The 20,555-nt window shown below is 40.2% G+C and overlaps 1 protein-coding gene across 1 annotated transcript; it reads right to left on the bottom strand.

Annotated features, from left to right (window-relative positions):
* Positions 1-2,565: 2,565 nt before the first annotated feature.
* Positions 2,566-15,334, bottom strand: CMAS (cytidine monophosphate N-acetylneuraminic acid synthetase). The gene is made up of 8 exons (XM_050898271.1): positions 15,105-15,334; positions 12,059-12,201; positions 11,670-11,825; positions 8,962-9,095; positions 7,569-7,663; positions 6,599-6,770; positions 4,594-4,744; positions 2,566-3,870 (listed from the first exon to the last, which is right to left on the bottom strand). The coding sequence occupies exons 1-8, from the start codon at positions 15,332-15,334 to the stop codon at positions 3,596-3,598; spliced, it is 1,356 nt and encodes a 451-aa protein (XP_050754228.1). The 3' UTR covers positions 2,566-3,595.
* Positions 15,335-20,555: the final 5,221 nt, after the last annotated feature.

The raw sequence follows: 20,555 nt of genomic DNA, 5'->3' as shown, positions 1-20,555 counted from the left end.
AATGCTGACATTTAGGATAATTAGTCCTGCTGGGTGTAACTAGACTCATTTGGAGTTATTTCTGGAAACAGGAAATAGTGTTTTAAGAGAATACTACTAGAAAATATAATTTAAAAAAACCCTTCCCACATGGGCTCTGGAAAAGCTAATTAACTAATGTGTGCTCAGGGTTTAAAAGTATTAAGAACTTGAAATCACCAAGTATTATAAAATCTCTCTGACCTCAAAAGGCTGAGTTTTGTATGATTCATACTGATTTGAAATGAACTAAGGTCAGAACACATTGGATCACCCTACAGGAAATAGCACAGAACTGGAGAGAAACATATATTGAATAGGACAAAGATCAGATAAAAATAAATTAATGGAGCCAGAAGTAGGTGAAGGGCTAACCCCTACCCCTTGTGCCAAAGTTAGCAAATGTAATGACAATATGTTACTGTCTATCCTTCTCCCCTCTCCTCAACTCTCCTGGCAAGAGCCACCAAACAGCCAAAACCAGTAGAGATCTCAAGGCCTAACCAAAACGGGAACTCTCTCCAAGAACACCCTGCCAAATAATTCTCAGTATGTTCTGCTCAATTTACAAGATTATCCTCCTACAGAAATACTGGGCTGGCTTTGACAGCTCAGAAAACAGAAAGATGAATCCGACCTTTTCACAAACACAGGCACAAAGCACACAGCGCTGTGAAACCAGCTATTTGAAAACATGGAACATAGGCAAGTGAAGAAGTTTATTTAAGAGGATATAACCACACACACAAAACACTCAAGATTTGCCTCCAAGACCACTCAAGATGAAGATTTTGAGTAACTGTGTGTGCATGTGATTAATTTGGGCATCAAATTTGTCCACCTTCATCAGGTATAGTCCATTCGTGTGGCACATGAACTTAGAAGTGTATGATTTACTGTGTATAAATTCATCATAAATCACCCCATAACCATTCTCTACTCAAAAGACTAAAAAAACCTGTTTATTTCAAATTTCATATAATCAGCTACTTTTTCATAACAGCTTATTACAAATTATTACATAGTTTACTTTTTTCAGTTTCATAACATTATGATAAAACAGCCCACATTATCTAAGATCTTTTTTGGAACATACTAGGCAATTTAAAGTAAAAAACAAGTGCTCACATGACCAAAAGAGATTATTCCAAAATTAGCCCACTATAGTAAAAGTGACCACTGAAATCTAGTCTGAGAGACTACACACCTCTAATGAAAGGCAATCATGGTGCCAGGATATGTACTGAAATAACAGGCATTGGCAAAAGATACTACACTTTCAAAACTTGCCCAGGACCTGGGATTTCCCCCTTAAGGTGACAGAGTTATCCTCACTATCTCTGCCTTTGTGACCCCTAAATCCTTCATATGATTGAGGATCTGTAAAAATCAAGAGGAGTAATTAAGACATCCCTCGTGCTACTCTAGTTTATAGTTAGGTTTTCCCCTGCAGTGTGGACAATGCAAATCTGACCTTTTCAGGCAGCGGCTCATGCATCTCCCATATCCTCAACCGGGCTTTATTTTGTAAATAGTCTCTAGAGCTCTTTTGTTCTTCATATTCTTCCTGTGTGCCCAATGTAAGATTATACCATGTTTTTCTAAACAAGAATTTGTCAAAGTGAAAACACATATCAGCTACCATTTCTTTCTGCTCACTACCAACACTCATACAAAAGTGTTTCTGCATTTACTTCTGATACATGTAGAAATTTTGGGTAGCGACCCAATGTATATGCAGCACATTCAGAAAGCAGCTGAAACATTAGAAGAGTTCTTGATTCAAACAGTAAGCTACAAACAGTACTGCCAACTCATATTTCTATTATAATCGCACTTACTCATATTTTTGCTTTCTCTAACATAAAAGGAATGGGAATCAAGTTCATCACAGTCACCTTGTTTAAAGCTATCTATTCACAGGAAACTGTTCTTGAAATCAAAGTCATCAAGTTACTTGACGATGACAAGGTGAAGTAACCAAAAACTTGGCCAATTCTATATGACTTTATCAAACCTGAATTGTTCATCCAATCTGGACTTCTGAAGCTTTACCACATAGTCTATGCAACTAAAATAATTCATCTACCTATACCAAAGTCTGTAGTTCTGTCCAAAATGTGGCTCTCCTGTTATCAAAGTCCATAGGATTTATCCAGTGCAGAACCCTAAAACCTCACTGAAATACTTAAATGATAACTTAGAGCTGATTAGTACAGTAAACTATTCACCTGTTAACCTTGCTACTATATATAGGCAGTAAAAGAATTTCAGTTTAAAATTTTACTTTGTAAAAGGATGTAAACACAAAGTTAATCAGAGGGCAATATATCAGGTGATATTACATTGGGAGTGTCTACTTAGCAGAGGAACAAAATAAAATGACAAGCCATTATTATTCACCTCAGTAGTAACTGCCTGTGTACCAGAGGTATTTTTTATTTTTTAGCATAACCCAAGGCAGAACTTGACTCACTGATAAATACTAGGATTGAAAACTGATGCATATTTTTAGTGTCAGTTCTACAAATTTTTACAGATACTGAGTTCTTTAAATCAAGACACAGTAAAAATTTTATTTTCCATAAATACATACATATACAGTGGCTTTAAATTAACATGCTAAAAATAGTCTGAATATATATTTTATATAAACCCACAATTAACAACTACGTTTTGGTTTGTTTTTTTTTTAAACAGCAGTTACTTTTCCACACAACAAACATTAAAGATTTTTGTCTTGTTGTTGTTACTCATTAGTGGTTGTAATAAAGCCTTCATAGAAAGAAACCGAGTTTCTGCAAAGGAAAGATCTCAAAGTTAATGGGAAATTTAACTCCAAATTTGTCAAAGCATTTGGGTATGTTAATTTAAGCATTTCAATAAAACCCAATATAAACAGATTCAAAGATAGGCACAATTCCAAATGCCATTTAATTATTTATGAGCTTAAAATTGAACACATGCTTAAGTGCTTTTCTTAACTAATACTGATGTTAACTGGTTTTACAGTAACTGAGCTGTCTTTTAAAAACATAGGAAGAAGTTTTACAGTTATTTTACACCTGACCTCTCCAGCATATGCTAAAACTCTTCCTTACTAGAGACGAATCCTGTAAAAAAGCAAGCACACAACTACAACATCATGTTGACATTTGATAGAGGAAATGTAAACCAAATGAGCAAAACTGACAGAACTTTTTTTTTTTTTAAAGTCTGAATTACAAATCCTCAAGTCATGCAAAATCATTGATCCCTGAAAATATTCGGATTATGAAATAAAGACACATCATTCCTGCAGGACAGGTGTAATGATTAAGAGTAGATTTACGGGACACTACCTTTTGTAGCATTCCTTCCATTGCACTTAAATGGCTTTTAAAATAATCATGAATATGATCATGATTATCAGCGTACGATCATGAATATCAGCACTTAATCAAAGTGGGACCTTAAATTAAAGGGAAACATCTTTTTAACTCTACTGCAATGTAAAACTTGAAAGATAAGCCATCCTTTGGGATACAGACTTACTGAGAGAGGAAGAGGAGAAGAAAAGCAGGATTGACCAACTGTGTTACTCTTTTTTCATTAGTCCCTTATTTCCTCTCCTGCTGTTCTCATTTCCTCCCGTTTCCTTTCCTGCTGAACTCATTTCTTCCATTTGCTTTCTTGCCGAGTTCACTTTTTCTAACAACAGGAATATGTGTTCTGCAAACTCCCGGACAGCTCCACAGCCACCATTGCTTTTACAAATATAACCAGCAGCCTTCTGAGCAACTGTACAGGCATCAGCAGGCACACCACTCATGCCAGCTTTCTTCAGGCATTCCACATCAGTCTCTTCATTTCCTATTGAGAAAGATGACAGACAAGACAAAATATCACCAAGGGGAAAAACTGAGCAAACTCAGTATTTTTCTGTGTACATATTAATCTATTTTTTAAAATTTGTATTCTTGCCACAATTTTCATCTCAGCAGCTCAACAGCACTGTGCACATGTGAGTCAGTTCTTGGAAAATCTTAGTGATACAAGTAAACGCTGATCACACTTCACACAATCTTCAGGCAAGAGAACAGTACTTTTAAGAGTAGTAAAATTATTTGAGCAACTGAATAAGCATTTGCAGGACTATACACTTAGGCTGTCACTGAAATATAGTTTTGTACAGAATCATATGGCTTTCAGTTTTATTTCTGTCCATTTCTTGTTTCCATTTCAGAATCTATACAATATCCATCAGAAATGAACTAGAATCAGTTCAAAATTGTGAGCTGTAACTGTATGCTTGTGTAACATCAAATGCTTTCCTAAATCTCATTATAGAAACAGCTAAGACTTCCCTTACCAAATTAGACACCGATTCATCAATGCCTTTGATATTTAAATTGTACCCTAACAAACCTTAAAATACATACCTGCTTTTGGTGAACGTGTGCTGTAATTTGCACGTCAATCCCATTAAGTTTAGTATGTTAACAAAGAGCAAAGTGGTTTGAAGCTGAGCAGCACTATGAAGTTTGTATTTGTGTATACTACATGAAATTTTACTACCAAAAAAAGGGAACTGACCTAAGTAAGCAACTTCTTTCCAGCTCAAACCCATGTCTTTTTGCCAGTCCTCCAGGACTTGTAATTTATTTGTTGCACTAACTTTTGCTACGCATCCCAGCTGCATGGCTGACAGTGTTTTTGAACAATCTCTTTCAGAGATGAGTCGAACCTATTAAAATAAAGTCAAGTTAGAATAAATTCTACATATAAAGAAATAAGACATGTAAGTTGATTTATTAAAAAAACAGTAGAAGTTTTGCTCATAGAAGCTCTCTCAGGTATCAGAAAAGCATTGAATAACTGGTTTTGTCAATCAAAACTCAGGGCAGAAGTGATTAGCATCCAAAACCACATTACAGTCTTGAAGTTGCTTTGGGAAAGTGAAACACCATTCTGTAGGCTTCCCTGAGGTTCAAAAAAATAAATTTACATTTGTCTTTTTAAATGCAACATGTACCAAATAAAATACTGGATATCACAGTACAGTGGCATGCTATCTAGTGCAATATCCTCTAATTAAGCCACAGTAGGGAATAAGAGAATTCCCAAGAAAGATTTCTGTAATATTTGTAGAATATTATGAAGTATTTTCCGTGATTCCTTTACCTAATAACATCATTTTATTTACAGTAGGACTTCAGAGCATCAACAGAACACTAAACAGACTGAAGTAGCACAGCACGTTAATCTCCGGAAGTTAATTCCAAATTTGAAATTTCAGCAACGATGTACCAGGTAAGCTAAAATCAGAAGATTATTGCAACAGGATTTTTAAAAATCTCAGACACAACCCCTCAAAGTTTTCTGTCCAAGCTGTGGACAAGCTTATCTTTCCTAATTCCTTTTAAATACTAACAGATACTTGGCACTGATTTTAAGTACAGAATGAAGAGGAGTGGTGCACAAAGCAAGAGTGTATCAGCAACATATACTAGAAATACATAAAGTGCAGCACAAAGACCAGTAGGTTTTTAATGAAAGATTCCAAGTCACAGCAAGTATGGAAATGGGCTCCCACAGGCAACAAAACAATGATTACAAGCTTCCTCCCCCTTTTGCCTCACAGAAAATGAAGCTGAGGGAGTTTTGAAAAACCTTCTACTCCATTTCACTGCCCCAAGGCAGCAACAGCTGCATCAAAGTATGTCATGAATGTCTCGTCTAACTTGTTACAAAAAAATCCTACAATAGAGACTCCAAAAATGTATCTGGAGAAGTCTACTTGGGGTATAGCTACCTTTGTCTTATCCATGCCTATCTCAGTTCTGTTGCAGACAGAGTTAAGACTCTTTGAAGGCAGCCTAAATCTGTACTTAGTTCTTACCCCCAAAAAATTCTTCTAGCTGTATCAAAGGCAGCAGCACAGAGAGAAAATAGCCAGGAGGGTAATTTTACATAAATGCAAGCAAAGATTCAGATCAGCAGAATTTAGTACCAGTAATAATAATCAATAATAATGAAAGTAGCCATGTTACAATCTGTGTTGTTTCAGTTTTTCATTTACACTGAATTCTTACAACTTCAAAGCACGTAAGTTATAGTTAAAACAATTATGCAGACAAAAGTGTTTGGGATGTGATTTCCCCTCTTTGCAACAATCATGGGTGATCTAGGATGAACCAACTAATTTGCCTGGGTATTTCTCCCTCTTCTATAGCCAAGAGGTAAAACTATATCCCTGCTTGGTAAAGCCGACTTCTAATTAATGAGTGTCTAGACTACACAGAACAATATGATCGGTGCTAGCAAAACACCATAAAAATTTCTTCCCACATTTTTCCAGGACAAAATGAGAAAGATGCTATAGCTACTGTGAATGAGATTGAGAACCTTCTCAACACACTTTTTTTTTTCCTCTAAGGGATCTGAGAAGAACATTTGTCCCAACCCTGAACCAAAGTATTATGATGCTTGATCACAAGTACTCTGAAGAAACTTCAACTTATATGCTGCAGGGTTTTAGCATCTTTTAATGTTCAGGTTACATCAGACATAAAGCCTCACACTTCAGAACAACACTTACCTGGATTCCTCTTTTCTTTAATAGATCGATACCGACAATATCTCTATAATCGTAGGAGACCATTTCCTTCTGATCTTCTGTCACATAAATGCGACCATTTGTCAGGCATCCATCAATACTGCAAACCAATAGCTTCACCTCTTTTAATGGCTCTTTGCCAAAATATCCAAAGCTAGACAAAGAAGTTATCTTTTTAGGATGGAAGTTTTTGCACACTCCAAAACCAAATATTTGAAATACAATTGTGATCTTCAGACAGAAGAATCAGCTTTGAAATTCTTTTTTTTCTAATGTCTTTTCTCATCATCATCACTCTCCAACTATATTCTCCCTCTTCAAAGAAAAAACCAGAACAATCCAAAAGACAGCTCAGTTATGTTGTCCATTTAAAAATTAGGATGAGATTTATTTCCTTAGCATAAGAGGTTATGTTCTGTAGCATTTATCTGGGGCAAAACCAAAACGGAGTAAAGGATGAAAAAGGCACAGAAAATATATTCCATTCCCACCCATTATTTCCTTAGAGAGGTACAGAGTAGCTGCAAAGAAAAGGTAGCTGGCAAGATGTAATCAGGTCATGCCTTCTACATGAACACTCTCAGTCATGTGCATCAGAAAATGTGGTCCAGTCCATGGAAGCCTAGGACAACTCAGCTGGAAAAGCCAGAGACGATGCTAACACATTGCTATGGTATAGCGGGGCTTACACTTTTCCCCAAGCTGAACTTTAAAAAAAAAAAAAAACAAAAAACAACCCAACAAAAAAAACCCCAAACCATAACCCAAAACTATATAGCAAAGGTAATTCAGATGATTTCAACAGAGAGAGGAAAAAATGATGGGTGGAAATAAAGTTGTCCAATTATCTTTGATCTTGATTACTTACAGTACATACATTATGAATTCACATGACCATACTTTGAAACAATGAGCGATATCAAAGAAATAAAGGAATAAAAAGTGCTTTTACCTCAATACTCTCTGCTCTGCAATAGGCCAATCAATGTCTATATCAATATCCACACTGTGCTCTGCACGCATTTCATAGTAGGCCATTTTACCACCCTAAATAAAATAGAACCCATTAAAATTTTCTGCTTGGGTTAATACAAATACAAAACTGTACAATTTAGTATCATGTAATGAAAGCTAAGTATCTGGTTACACAGTGGTCACAATAGCTTATATATAAAAGTGACCCATCAATAATGATGTTTTTGTCAGTGACACAGAACCAAGCATTTGCAACAACTTTCTATAGGCAATGGTTAGTAAGTATTTTCATTTTACAACTAGAGAAAGTGTGCAAGAAAGATGTTATGCATTACAGTCATTACGTCACACTGATTTCACCAGATCTTTTAGTGCAGTAAAATAGTAATACCTTTAGCATTTACTTAGTAAGACTATGCTTATTTTTTGTTTGCTATCTACACAAAGACTTAATTTCAATTGGAAAAATATCCACCACACCCCAATGTAATTAAAAAAAACTAAAAGCCCTGATCCTCAGAGAGTTAGTGGCCCAACCTTCATAAAATGTAGAATTCAATACAATTGTACTATCCAGATCAATGCTTGCAAGTCCACACAGCACTAGCTGGCACTGCATGGGTCTGTGCAAACTACAGAGACCTAAAGCTAGTATCTCTGCATTAGTGAGGCATCTGGAAAAGAGAGAAGTAAGAACCTGGTATTCTTGATGTACCTAGTAAGGTATTCCTGTTAGAAATACAGAAATATCTACACTGGGCTTTTTTTCAGTTCTGCTGACAAATACTGGAAATGATCTGTAAGATGGAGAACTTGTCTTGCATGAGAAAACTAAGAGACTGTACTTGTAGACAAACAAATTGAAAGCTGAAGTAAATACATTTGTTCTGCATTACTACACTGGGACATAAACACCAGGAAAGGCAAAAAGACTGTTTAAGTTACAGTACAAAATTGGCCTAAGACTAAAGTGGCCAAGAATACAAGTTTATAGATGATATGAGAAGCCTATGACACTGCATGAAGGTCAGTTTCACACCCTTAGTAAGACTAAAATTAATTATAAGATATGCACTTACCTCCTGGCGAACTGATGTGAAACTCAATATTGTATTGTTTTAGGCTTATAGCTATATACTGCTCAATATTATTTGTATAAATTTGCTGTAGAGGATGCTGTTACTGGAACTGCCCTAGCTACAGCTAGCCCTGTTAAGTTACAAATAATAAGCAAACTGTCCTGAGGTCAAAGCGCTGTTACTTCATACTGACTGCATCAGAAATAGAAATACATTATTGAATTCAGGACCCTCTATAACAAGAGTACAAGATGTATTATTCTAAAGAGCATGAAAAACAGAAGCACTAACCTGCAAGTAGCCTTTCTCAATCAAATGTCTCTTGGCAAAATAAAATGACCCATTTTCATACAGCTCCCCAGGCCAATCTTGTCTCCGGTACCGTTTTGCTGGATTCAGGTTTTGGGGCTCTGTCATTTTGTTTTCTGTTAACATAGAAAAATGACAAAATAAGTTTTCCAGAATCCCTGTTCAGAGTCACTTAACTTTCTTTAAATAGCTTTCTGATGAAAAATTAAGGACACAATTCAGCCACCAACTTCTTTTGTTATTGCCTCTCGTTGCTTAGCTTTATGAAGAATCACTGAATTGCTTCTCTTTCTTGGAACTGTGAATAACAAACTGGAGGACTGCCCTGCATTTCTAGCAGAGGAAATTTTTCATTCCAACTTAAAAAAAACCCAGAAAAACCTGAGAGGTCATCAGCTCCAAAACTGGTTACTAAAAGGAGTAGGGGGGACATTGTTCTAGACTGTCCTTGCCAATGTGAAAGAAATACTATACTTTTTCCGTACTCTATCTCCTAGTACACAAAAGGAAGGGGTTTAACTCGCAGTGAGAGTAAGCGCAAAAAAAACCATTCTGCTACCTATGCCTAAAACCAGGAATGCCCTGAACGAACTCCAAGAGCTGAGAGGACCAACCTGAAATCTGGAAGGTGAAAAAAAAGCATATGAGAAGAAATTTTGCCTGTGAAAACACCTTGGCACTTCCCCAAAATACTTCCTATTTAAGGATACACATTATGTTAACTTTTCGTAAGTGGTTTAATCAGTGTCCACAAATAAACAAACAAGTGTCTTTGAACAAACATGATCCCATAAGATCCCATATTGTTATCAATGCCAGTAGTGCATGCAGCAGAAACTGAACCAGGGACCAGAGACTTCTGCCCTTACCCCACCCAAATTCACATGCACAAAGCAGCTAAAATTCACCAGGTCTCATGATCTAGTAACCATGAAAAAGTTAGGGGGCATTCTCAAACACCCAAAACATCCTAAGGCTTTAGTATACATACACACCTTGTATTTCATAAATACACTAGAACTTTGTGCTCAATGAAGTAAACATTTCCAGTCAGAGAGACACCTTTCTCTTTCAGGGTGCATCAATATTAAACCTTAATGCAGAAGGAACAACAGAAATACACAGGAAAAGATATAAATTCTTTTAACATAATCAGTACTTTAAAGCCATCTGGAAAAGAAAAGAAAAAAGAAAAAAAAAAAAAAAAGAGTACTAAACTGTATAATGCTCCTGCAAATCACTGCCACCTGAAACACCACACTCCTGAAAGGCCATTTGCTTTTACCCTTAAGCTGCTAATGTTTGCACAAGTGTTCCTTGTTGTCCTCACATGTATTCCTTGCAACTGAATGATTCTTTATCTCTCACCACATTAAAAGACTTTAGATGTCATTTTGTACTAAAGAATTATTTGCTCTTTCAGGTAGGCCTTGAGGCTTTGTTATTGTAATAATCTACCTATAGAGACTAGGTGGCACACAATCACTTCAGAAAGCCACATGGCACATCCAAATGAGATGTAGTCTTTCATAGATACCCATTCCAGCATCTCAAGATGTGAAGTGGACTTTCACTTGATTGCCTAAAGTGCAATCCACAGAATCCTAAACTGCCATCCACGATTTTGATACTCCTCTTACACTTTACGAACAAACTGTGTCACGGTATTTCTGCTGTTATGAGGAACAATGAGAATGTTCAACTTATCTGTTTATTCTAAACAAAGGCCTAACTTTTATTCCAACTTATCTCCAATACCAAGCTTCATTTATTTCGCATGCTCTTCTACAGCATGATGCTTTGTAAACTCCCCGAAAAATTTTTCGTCTGAAGCAATTTATATCTCAACAGAATAATTGTAATGTCTGAGTAACACATTCATTTTTAAAAAATAAAAATAACGATGTGACACTATCTGAACTAACCATTTCTAGAAAAAGAAGCAAACATTTCTGCTTTAATCACAGAAACAAAACCAACATAGATAATGTGTGGAATAGTTCTTTGTACAATGACAGAAGGTACTTCTATAGCTACAACAAGGTACAATCTTTGTTTGTAAGTAGAGTTCAGTCTTTAGTCATCTTGGCAACTGTAGCCGAGAGGCGTATTTTCTCTGGAAAAAATAGTCACATTCTTCTGTATGAGCTAATTAAAATGAGTTCAGCCCTCATGACTCAAAGGCAGTTTGCAATTTGACATAAGTCGGCAGCCAAATTAGCAGGCTGAAACAAACCCTAAGTCTCCAGGCTAAGAGGTTGCCATCCCATCTTCACTAAGACTTTACCTCATGTTATTTGTCATTTGTTAGCTACTGCATAGTAAGAACAAACGCTTTTCTAGTTAAGACAGTACCTCAGCGTCATGTCTACACACACGAATACCCACCAAGCAGAAGTTAACATGTAAAGTTTTCGGGAACTGTATTTTGAGCCTAGATAAGTTAGTAACATTTTAATTTTCAATACCTTATCACTTCTACAAAACAATTACAGAAAGGCTGAGCAATGATCAGTAATATCAGAACAGCACTACTTAAAAGGAATTTCTAAGCCATCTCACACCTCTCCAAGAACTCAGCCCCTACCATTGATATAACTTCCTAATGTAAATACCATGGGTATGAAAATAAACCATTTGAAAAAAATTTTGATTAAGTATAACTGTAACCAGAAACAGCTAAATATTACCTCCTTTTTTTACCTCACTCCATCTAAATTGATGCCGCCTCACAACAGAGAAGACAGAATCAAATCCCTCCTTCTGGATCAGATCTGCCACTTTTATAAGATCACTGGGATGCAAACAGGGAGATGTTGCTTGAATATTTCCTACAATATCAACCTCTAAAGAAAAAGAAAGAAACATTTATGAAACAATGCATATTTTTAATACACACAACTGCAAAACGTGGTATGAGTGGATGCCACAAAAAAAAGGAGAATACTTCTAGCTTTTATTTATTAAAGGCTTTACTTATTTTTCTAAATAATAAGTGGCTTTATTTTTCTAAATAATAACTGCATCATCCCTCTAGGGCTACAACATAAAAGCTCAGCATATTTAATTACTTATTTACCATGATGATGACTAAGAAACTCTCTGATAGCTTCTAGAGAAGTTGAGGAGTCCTGAGAAACTTCGGGGCTTCTGCGATGAACTTGAGCGCCAAACTGCTTTGCAACCTTCTCAATTTCATCATGGTCTGTAGAAACCCACACACTGTTGGCAGACAGTGACAGAAATTAATATAAAGAATAAATCCCAGCATTGTTGACTTGCCTGCCATAATCTAACCTGAACAACACCCTGGCTTATATATGTACTACACCTTGCAATGAAAGGAGCTAGTTCTTATATTTGCGTTAGTAAAACTATCCCTGTCAGTCCAACAAGCAACTTTTAACAATAGGGATAAAACACACACATTCACTAGATTGTAAAATCTCAAGCTTGGGTTGCATTTCAGTTTAATACTGTAGGGTGCTTGATCTACCTTCCGTGTCGGAAGCTTAAGCAACATAAAATTCAGAAGTGTTACCGAAGTGTAACCGAAGTGTAAAAATCCAGTGTCAGCACACCACAATTTGTAGGCATGCTAACAGATCAATGAATTGTGAATGGGTTGAATGAGGCATTCAAAATCATGTAGGAGTTCAGAAACAAGGCTGACAACAAGTAAAACTGCCACACGGTTAGAAGATTAGCTTATTCTGCAAGTGTTTTAAAATGTGTTACTTAGGCTCCATACAATCCCAGAGAAACAGCTGTTCAAGTTACAATCACGTATGTTTTGGCACAGACAACCTTCAATACTGGTAAAACAAGACTATGATTGTTCAGGGATAACAAACATTTACAAAAGGAAGGGCTAAGTCTGAATATTATGTGATGATAAACACTGGCTGAGCACTGTGAGGCCACTGCTGCCATCATTGTGACAAAAAAAGCACGTGAGATATAAAAACAAAAACTATGAAAAATAACTCCTCTCAGCAACACTGGCATTCTCAATGCATTGTACATAGTAAATGGTGCTTTAGTTAAGTTTTTTCATCCAATGACATCAAGGGATCATCAGAATAAAAATATGTATAACAGCGACAGCAATGTCAAGTCACACCCATGTGAACAAAAGCAGAAGAGGTATTTTCCATAAACTGCTTCCGGCTGGTGAGCTTAAATATACACTCACCATTCAACTAACAGAGTTTCATTGTGTAACACGTACCCCGTCAGCACAGCTGTTTCAAAGGTGACCAGAAAACCTAGCGCACTTCCACCTAATGCACCTGTTATGCCTCAAAGTTAGGCTACATAACCCTAACTGGCTTCCTGTTGGGCAAATTCAGATGCCAAACAGAAAATGAGGGGGTCGCTCAAACCACCATATCCACCACAGGTCATTAAGCAATACGGATTCACATGCATTAAGTAATTATCGGTCATCTAGGTCACAAACGTTTTTGACTGCTTCTTTATTAAAAATAAAACCAAGTCAGCGATGCCTCCTCTACTTTTCAGATACAGTAAAAAAGATTTTCCAGGATAGATAATGGTACAGCAGCTATGAGATACAGAAGGTTCGTGCTTACTTGCAGCTCTGAATCTAGCTGGGCTACATTTCTACTTGACTACGTCAAGTCCCTGCTCTGAACACAATGCAGTAGGTTTGCATTAGGAACCTGCACCTATGTATGATACATACCAAGTGCATCCTAACCACGCGCTGGTTTTAAGTTTATCAGTATGTGTGTAGAAAATTCTCAGTTTTATTCTGGCAGAAAAAAGAAATTTGTAATGCCTGTATTCTTAACACTAAGAACATACTTGTTTCATATCCAGCTCTAATTCTTGCCTCCAAAGTTTCGTGTACTTTGCCACAAACTGAGCTTCTGTTCTGTGTCGCATGGGCACAGAGGATTATTTCCTTCCGCTGAACATTTATGACTGCCTCTGACATGCAGTGTCCAGCTGCGGGCTCCCCGATACAAGAAAGAAAAACTGGAGCAAGCCCAGCAGAGAGCCAGCACGACGACTGGGGCCTGGGAGCACGTGCATGCCAGAAGATGCTGAAAGAGCTCTCGATTCAGTCTTATGAAGAGAAGGCAAGGGGGTGACTTTATTGCCGTCTTCAAGTACCTGGTGGGCAGGCAGAGAGAAAACAGAGAAACTTTTCCTGGATGAGCGCAGTAAGAGGACACAGACACATACCACACAAACAGAAGCGCCAATTAGATAATTGCAAAACAATTTTCCAACCATGAGGGCTATCAATCACTGGAACTGGCGCCCAGAAAGGCTGTGCGGTCTCCGTCCTTGGAGGTACCCAGGCTCAGCTGCACGCAGCCCCAAGCAACCCTAACCAGCCCAGCTTTGCACAGTGGGTGGGACCAGATGACCACCAACCAAAGCCATCCTGTGACCGAATGATTCACGGGAGATCACCTACAGCCTGGCAGTTTCATTTAATGCAGCCATCTTAATAAAGTAAAAATGTCAACGCTTACTGGCAAACATCATCAACTAGTGGCTCCCAACCACAAGTCAGAACAACTTTAATTTCAAATTACTGCTTTGTAAGACTTCGATTCCTTCGTTCCATCGCAGCTCACCCTCACCAGGAAGGGACAGCGGAGCTCCTGGCAGGGTGCAGCCTGCTTGCCCTGCACCACCCCCTGCCCTGCCTGATCCGTAACCTGGTGCCACGTTAACTGCACCCCCTTCTCTTCAGCGAGGATCTCCTACTACACACCCGCCTCATTCACGAACCCGAAGGAGCAGCTTCAGCGAGGCTAAAGACGCCCCGGCGGAGACCAGCCGCCCCACTATAACCGCCTGCCGCTAGCAGTTCAGCCGGGACGCCGGCGCCAAGCCTCGGCGCCTGTCAGGGAGAAGCCAGCTGGGAACGGAGGGCTGCCCCGGGAGCCTCCTGCGGGCGGGGGCCGCTCCCCGCAGCCCTCCCCGCGCCCCGCCGGGGCCCCTCGGCACCCCCGTCCCGGGCTGGGAGCACCCCCGTCCCGGGCTGGGAGCACCCCCGCCCCGCTACCCCGGCTGCCCCAGGCCCGCGCTGCGCGCCTTGGCGGGCGGGGGGTGGGGGGGTGGTGGAGAAGGCGCATGCGCACCTGTGGAAGACGCCGGCGTCGGTGGCGGCGCGCAGCACCCAGCCGATGAGCGGCACGCCCGCCAGCAGCTTGATGTTCTTCAGCGGGATCCCCTTGCTGCCGCCGCGCGCCAGCACCAGCGCGGCCAGGTGGGCGCGCGGCCGCCCCGCGCCGCTTCCATGCCGCGCTCCTCTCCTAACCCCCGCCCCGCCCCGCCACGTCACGCGCCCTTCCCCGCGCCGAACGTGCATGCTGGGAGGCGTAGTCCTCCTCCGGGGCGGGGCGCCGGCTCTGCCGCGCCTGCGTGCAGGAAGGGGGGAGGGCAGGCGGGGAGGAGGAGGGGGGGAGGCCGCTGAGGGGGCGCGGCGGAGGAGGGGAGGTGGCATGGCGGAGGTGGAGGGCAGGGGCGGCTGTCTCGTGTAGTGGTCTAGCACCCAGTAACACCTCGGTTTGGGGGAGGTGGGGGTGAGGCGCCCCTCTTCCTGCCTGTGACGAGAGGGCGCGGTGCCCCTTTCTGGCATGGGGTAGCCCGCAAAGCCCTGTCGTGGGGGGGGGCGGGAGGCGCCCAGCGTCTCCTCAGGTAACGCTTTCGAGGCGGGACGGAGGGTCCCTAGCGCCCTGCGGTACGAATGTGGCCCGGTAGCTCTGTTTAATACTTTATGCATGTAAAAAAAAAAAAAAAAAGGTGGTCAAAGGTGTGGCTGCGTTTCCTGTCGGCACGTACGACGTGGCTTTAAGGTGGTTAGCTCTGGTACTGGACAGCCTTCGCAGCTGGGAGCTGAGAATGCCCTGCAGCCTGTGCCTGGAGAGCTGCGCAAGAACCGGGCGGCCGGATTCAGTAGTTTTTTTCGTCAGCGGCAGCATAAATCCTCAAACTTCAGCGGTTTTCTCCTGCGTCGTGCCCTTCCCGCGTGAGGAGTCCCGGCAGAGGGCAGAGTAGTCACACCGGCGCCTTTGGAAACCTTCCCTCACTCCTCGCCTCTGTTTTCCACCGCGTAGAAAGTGTATTGAAGCATAAAACCACCCGATGTTAAGTTATACGAACTTACGTATAGAAACCGGATGGATAAAGTAATACACTACTAATATAAGGCTGCACCAGAATCTGGTTTTTAATGTAATTTGGAAAATGGAGAGTAGAGGCCGTTGAACAGCATCATAAAGTCACTCCTGGAGACTCGAGGTCTCAGTCCATAATGGCAACTTATCGCATGCGGTTCACTGAAGTTGTCCTCGGGTTATTTAAGATGTGCTGCGGGGCAGAAGGACCTCATCTACCACTGCCAAAGGAAATGCTCCCAGCTACATTCAGCTGTAGCCAGGCATTTAAGAAGAATAATCATTGAGCGGGTTGTTTTTTCTTTCTGAAGTGAACATCTGTTCAAAGAAACCCAGCAGAAACCTGGTTCTGAGATTTCGTCAGCCAGCTGCTTCAGTATCCAAGGATGAAACTCGGCTCTGAGCTAGTTTGAGTACATATTACTCACCTAAATACATTCTGACTCGTTTCTTCCATATTTGTACTGAAGTCTTGCTCCTGAAGGGACTGTGTGGGTAACAGCGCTCAGTGAGATAAGAACATTTGCTATTCTAATAATAGAGCAGTGGAGAACAAAACAAAGAATATAATGCTTTCCGCTTCTTTGGAACATGTACCCTGTTTTATGTAATCATGAAGTGGCCTGCAGGCACAGGTTTCCCAGTGTGGAGGAAAGGGTTTCAGCTCTCACATCGCCACTAGCTAGCGCAGCACACATTCCCACATCACATAACGTGGTCATGGTCTTGTGACTGTACAGCCTGCCTGCCCCTGGTCATGTCATGTCCCTGAGCAAGTAGGGCCAAACTGGCTCATTTCAAGGAAATACCGGTATACTAGTAAAATTAGTGGGAATAAATCTATTTTAAAAACATGTTCCATGCCATATGATTCCATTGGGGATAATAAAATCAGTGAATTTCCTCTCTGGGCACCGTTCAGTTGCTATAAAGTATCACATGTACTTTCTCTCAAGAAAGAAGTCCATTCATTCAAGTCTGTGTGTAAGAGCAAATGAACAAAACTGCAGGCATTCAGTAGGTCTGTGCTGAGGTGTTACTGTCATCACTCTTCAAAGGTTATAATCTACTAACAGGGAGCACATCGTGGAACTTTGGTGATTAATTAGGGAAATGTTTTGTTATGCAGTGTGTAACTGTTACTAATGTGTATCAGGCATGGCTGAACAAGAAACCTCACTAGTAATGACGGCTGGGGTCTGCTTTCAAACTGACGCCCTCTGAATTGCTAGTCATGAGATCTACCCTGCCCTTTCATCTTCCGAATTGCCAGTCTTGAGATCTGCTCTGCCCTTTCTGACATTCACGTTGGTCGCAACACTCTTCGTAGGCTTTAAGACAGGAAATGTAATAGTGATTCTCGGAAGCTCGCATGGGAGCTTCAGGAGCAGAGCCTTGTGGTGTGTTGGTCAAAGCCAAACACCTTAAAAAACAATGGTAAAACTGCTGTTGACCTAACTGGGGCCAGGATTTAATTTTGTGTGCATGGAGTCTAATTCGGTTTACGTTAGTAGGGCTCCATAAATAACGGTGCAAGTGGGTCCAGTTGCAGGGTCCTTTTTCTAGGACATACCTAACTTAATGAATACTATGGAAACAGATAAGAAAGACTCAATGGAAGCGTATAGTGGAAACCTCAGGGATATGCTACATCTGGGTAAACTGGGAGTTACTCTTTCTAGGCCTCTCTGCAGCAACAGGAAAGCTCAGAGATCCAGATCTCCTTTCCTGGCCCTGAACCATGGATAGCTCCAGTGAAATCTGTGGAGTTATGCCGGAGTCAAACCAGTGTAAAGGAAATAAGGAATGGGCCTGGGAAAGTCTAGCAAATTACCCATTCCTGTTATTGGAAGCTTCACGCAAGCCTTGGGCTAATGTAGTCTGTCCATACATGAGAGTTAGGTGAATAAAGGTTGACTTATATTTATAAAAAAGGCCAAGGAAGTGTTCAAGGGTCTGAGATATCTTAAAAGCAGACAGGAAGGAATATGATTACTTAGAGCTTACACTTGACCTGGTGTATTACTTGGACTTTCTGCAGAAATGAAATGGAGCAAACTACTTTGCTGCAGTGGACTGAAATGCACTGTGTTTAATTCAATGCCCGCAGGATGGATTGTGTTCCCTTTGGCAATCTCATGTACAGAGAAGAAATCAGAGAGAACTGAAATATGTATATTTAAGAGTAATTTCAAACTGCTGAAGTGAAGTCATTATTATTACCAAGACTATTACATTATTTGACAAACGGTGTTGACATTACGTGTCTGCCTATAAAATAATTATTAATTCTTGTAATAACAACACTGATTTATATTTAATTTTTACCATAAAAGAATCCAAACAACTTCATAAATCAAGTCAATGTTGCAGACGTTTACACTTATACATCATTTTTGATACGATGGCTTAGATTCATCCTACCTAAATCCAGGCATCTAAATGAAGCAATAAGCTGGAAGCCTGAATACCTCAGGTTCTTTGTATAGACAAAGCATATAGTTCAAGTATCCTTCAGAAGGTACCTTTAGAGAACGGTTGAAGGCACCTAAACTTTGGATTGCCCTCAAAGCGGGTACATCAGCAGCTTTTGCCAGCTGGAAAATGAGTTTTAGCAGTGCCAGTTATCCCACGATACTCAGCTTTTTCAGATGCCAGGTTAGTGTGTCCTGATTATATGGACAAGATTGAGCTTTTAGCCAGATGTGCAAGCAGAAAGAAATTTTCCCCCAGTTCAGACTTGCAAAGACCTTTGTTGCCTTGATTGTTGTTTTTTAAATTTTCTTCTGTAGTGTGATTTAGTTGTGATCCTCCCTAAAATCTTCCTCAAAAGTTGCCTCCTACTTAAGGGACTTTTAGTACGTGAATGATATTTTCTTCCTGTAGTTGGTGGCTTTTCACTCTTTTTATTCCAACTTGTATGTCTTGTTACAGCGTCAGGAAATTTCATGGTTCGGCATTTTGTGATTTCTTCTGGACTAACCTCTATCACACTCATGACCAGGTGATTTTTTCTAGCCTATTGCTCTTACATCTTCCCTCCATCAACTAGCCTATGGGAGGCTAGCTGAACCCCAAAAATATAAGATAGTTGCTGCCAGCTGGTAAAGCAAGGGACCAAAAATCCTGCCTGGTTTTCCTTCTTAGGCTGAAACTGTGAAGAAACCTTGAGGGAAATGAAGCTCTTTAATCAAAAGAAGGAGAAAGTGAGAGGGGGTGTGATAGTAATCATCACACAAGTAAAAGATTGCTGCAAGAAAAAAGAAAAAGTCTTTGTCATGTCAGTGTGGTTAGGACAAGAAGTTACAAGCTTGAGTTACATCACAGGATATTCAGGCTAGCTATTAGAAATGGTAATCAAAAGGGCGACTACCCCTGCATTGCATAGGGAGGATGTGACATCTCCCTCATGGGCAGCTGACACTGGCACGGTGTTAGGATTTGTTCTAGGTACCATTGGGTGACCTAAATGATCTCTTTAAGTCCCTTCCATCTCCCTTTCTTCTTATTTTATTAAAATTACGATTTGCAAGGAAGACAATCTAACGAAGAAAACAGAGAGAGAAGAACCCCAAACCCACTATCATACACAGGTCTCGGAGAAGATTACAATGGAGAGGAGTTAAAAGAGGTGGAGTCAAGGGATATGGGAATATAAGTTTAAAAAAAAAAGGAAAATTCATCATAACAAAACCTAGTGCTAGATCTTAGAGAAAGAGAACTTTTTATCTATTTACAAAATCTCTATATGAGTTGATGTTATGCACTAATATTCCCTCAAAGATTTCATTCACTCACAGTCCCATGTCACAGTTACAAGCACCTACATGTGTCTCTCTGGTGAGGATCACTTGTGTGCAACAGAGATAGCAAAGGACTGTTTGTCACATGTTCATCATTTCTCCGGAGTTGTTCTTGACCGACAACAATGAACTTGGTTTTTGACAGATCTTTGATACCCTTTAGGAATCAATGTTTGTTATAGGGCAGTCTTTTGTTTCGGGCTCTTGCTTACTTTAGCCTCCACAAATCTTAGGCAAAGTTGCTGGTTCTGCCCATTTTTCTTGTTTGTTTGAAATTTATGTCTGTTTTTCCAACAGGCCAATGGGAAAAGAAATGCTCTATGTCATATGCTGCAGCCTTGTTGCCATCCTCCTGTTGTGAGGATGCAGCATCTTCTGCTGACAAGTCATCTCGTCCTGTGGTCTTAGAGTGCGGGCCTTGTGGGCTTGACCTAAACATCACGTTACTCAATTTTACTGCTGAGAACAATGTTCTGGGAACAGTGTGAAGGGAATGGTGTTCTTCATTATCAGTACAGGCTATTCTTTTACCTCTTGTTCTGCTGTCTCATCTGGTGCTTTCACACACGCACGTTTCCATTCATATTGTGTTCATAACACTCTTGACATT

Source organism: Gymnogyps californianus, chromosome 1 (genome assembly GCF_018139145.2).
Source record: "Gymnogyps californianus isolate 813 chromosome 1, ASM1813914v2, whole genome shotgun sequence".
Lineage (NCBI taxonomy): Eukaryota > Metazoa > Chordata > Aves > Accipitriformes > Cathartidae > Gymnogyps > Gymnogyps californianus.
Note: the sequence above shows the minus strand (reverse complement) of the source record. Positions and strands in the feature narration are given on the sequence as shown.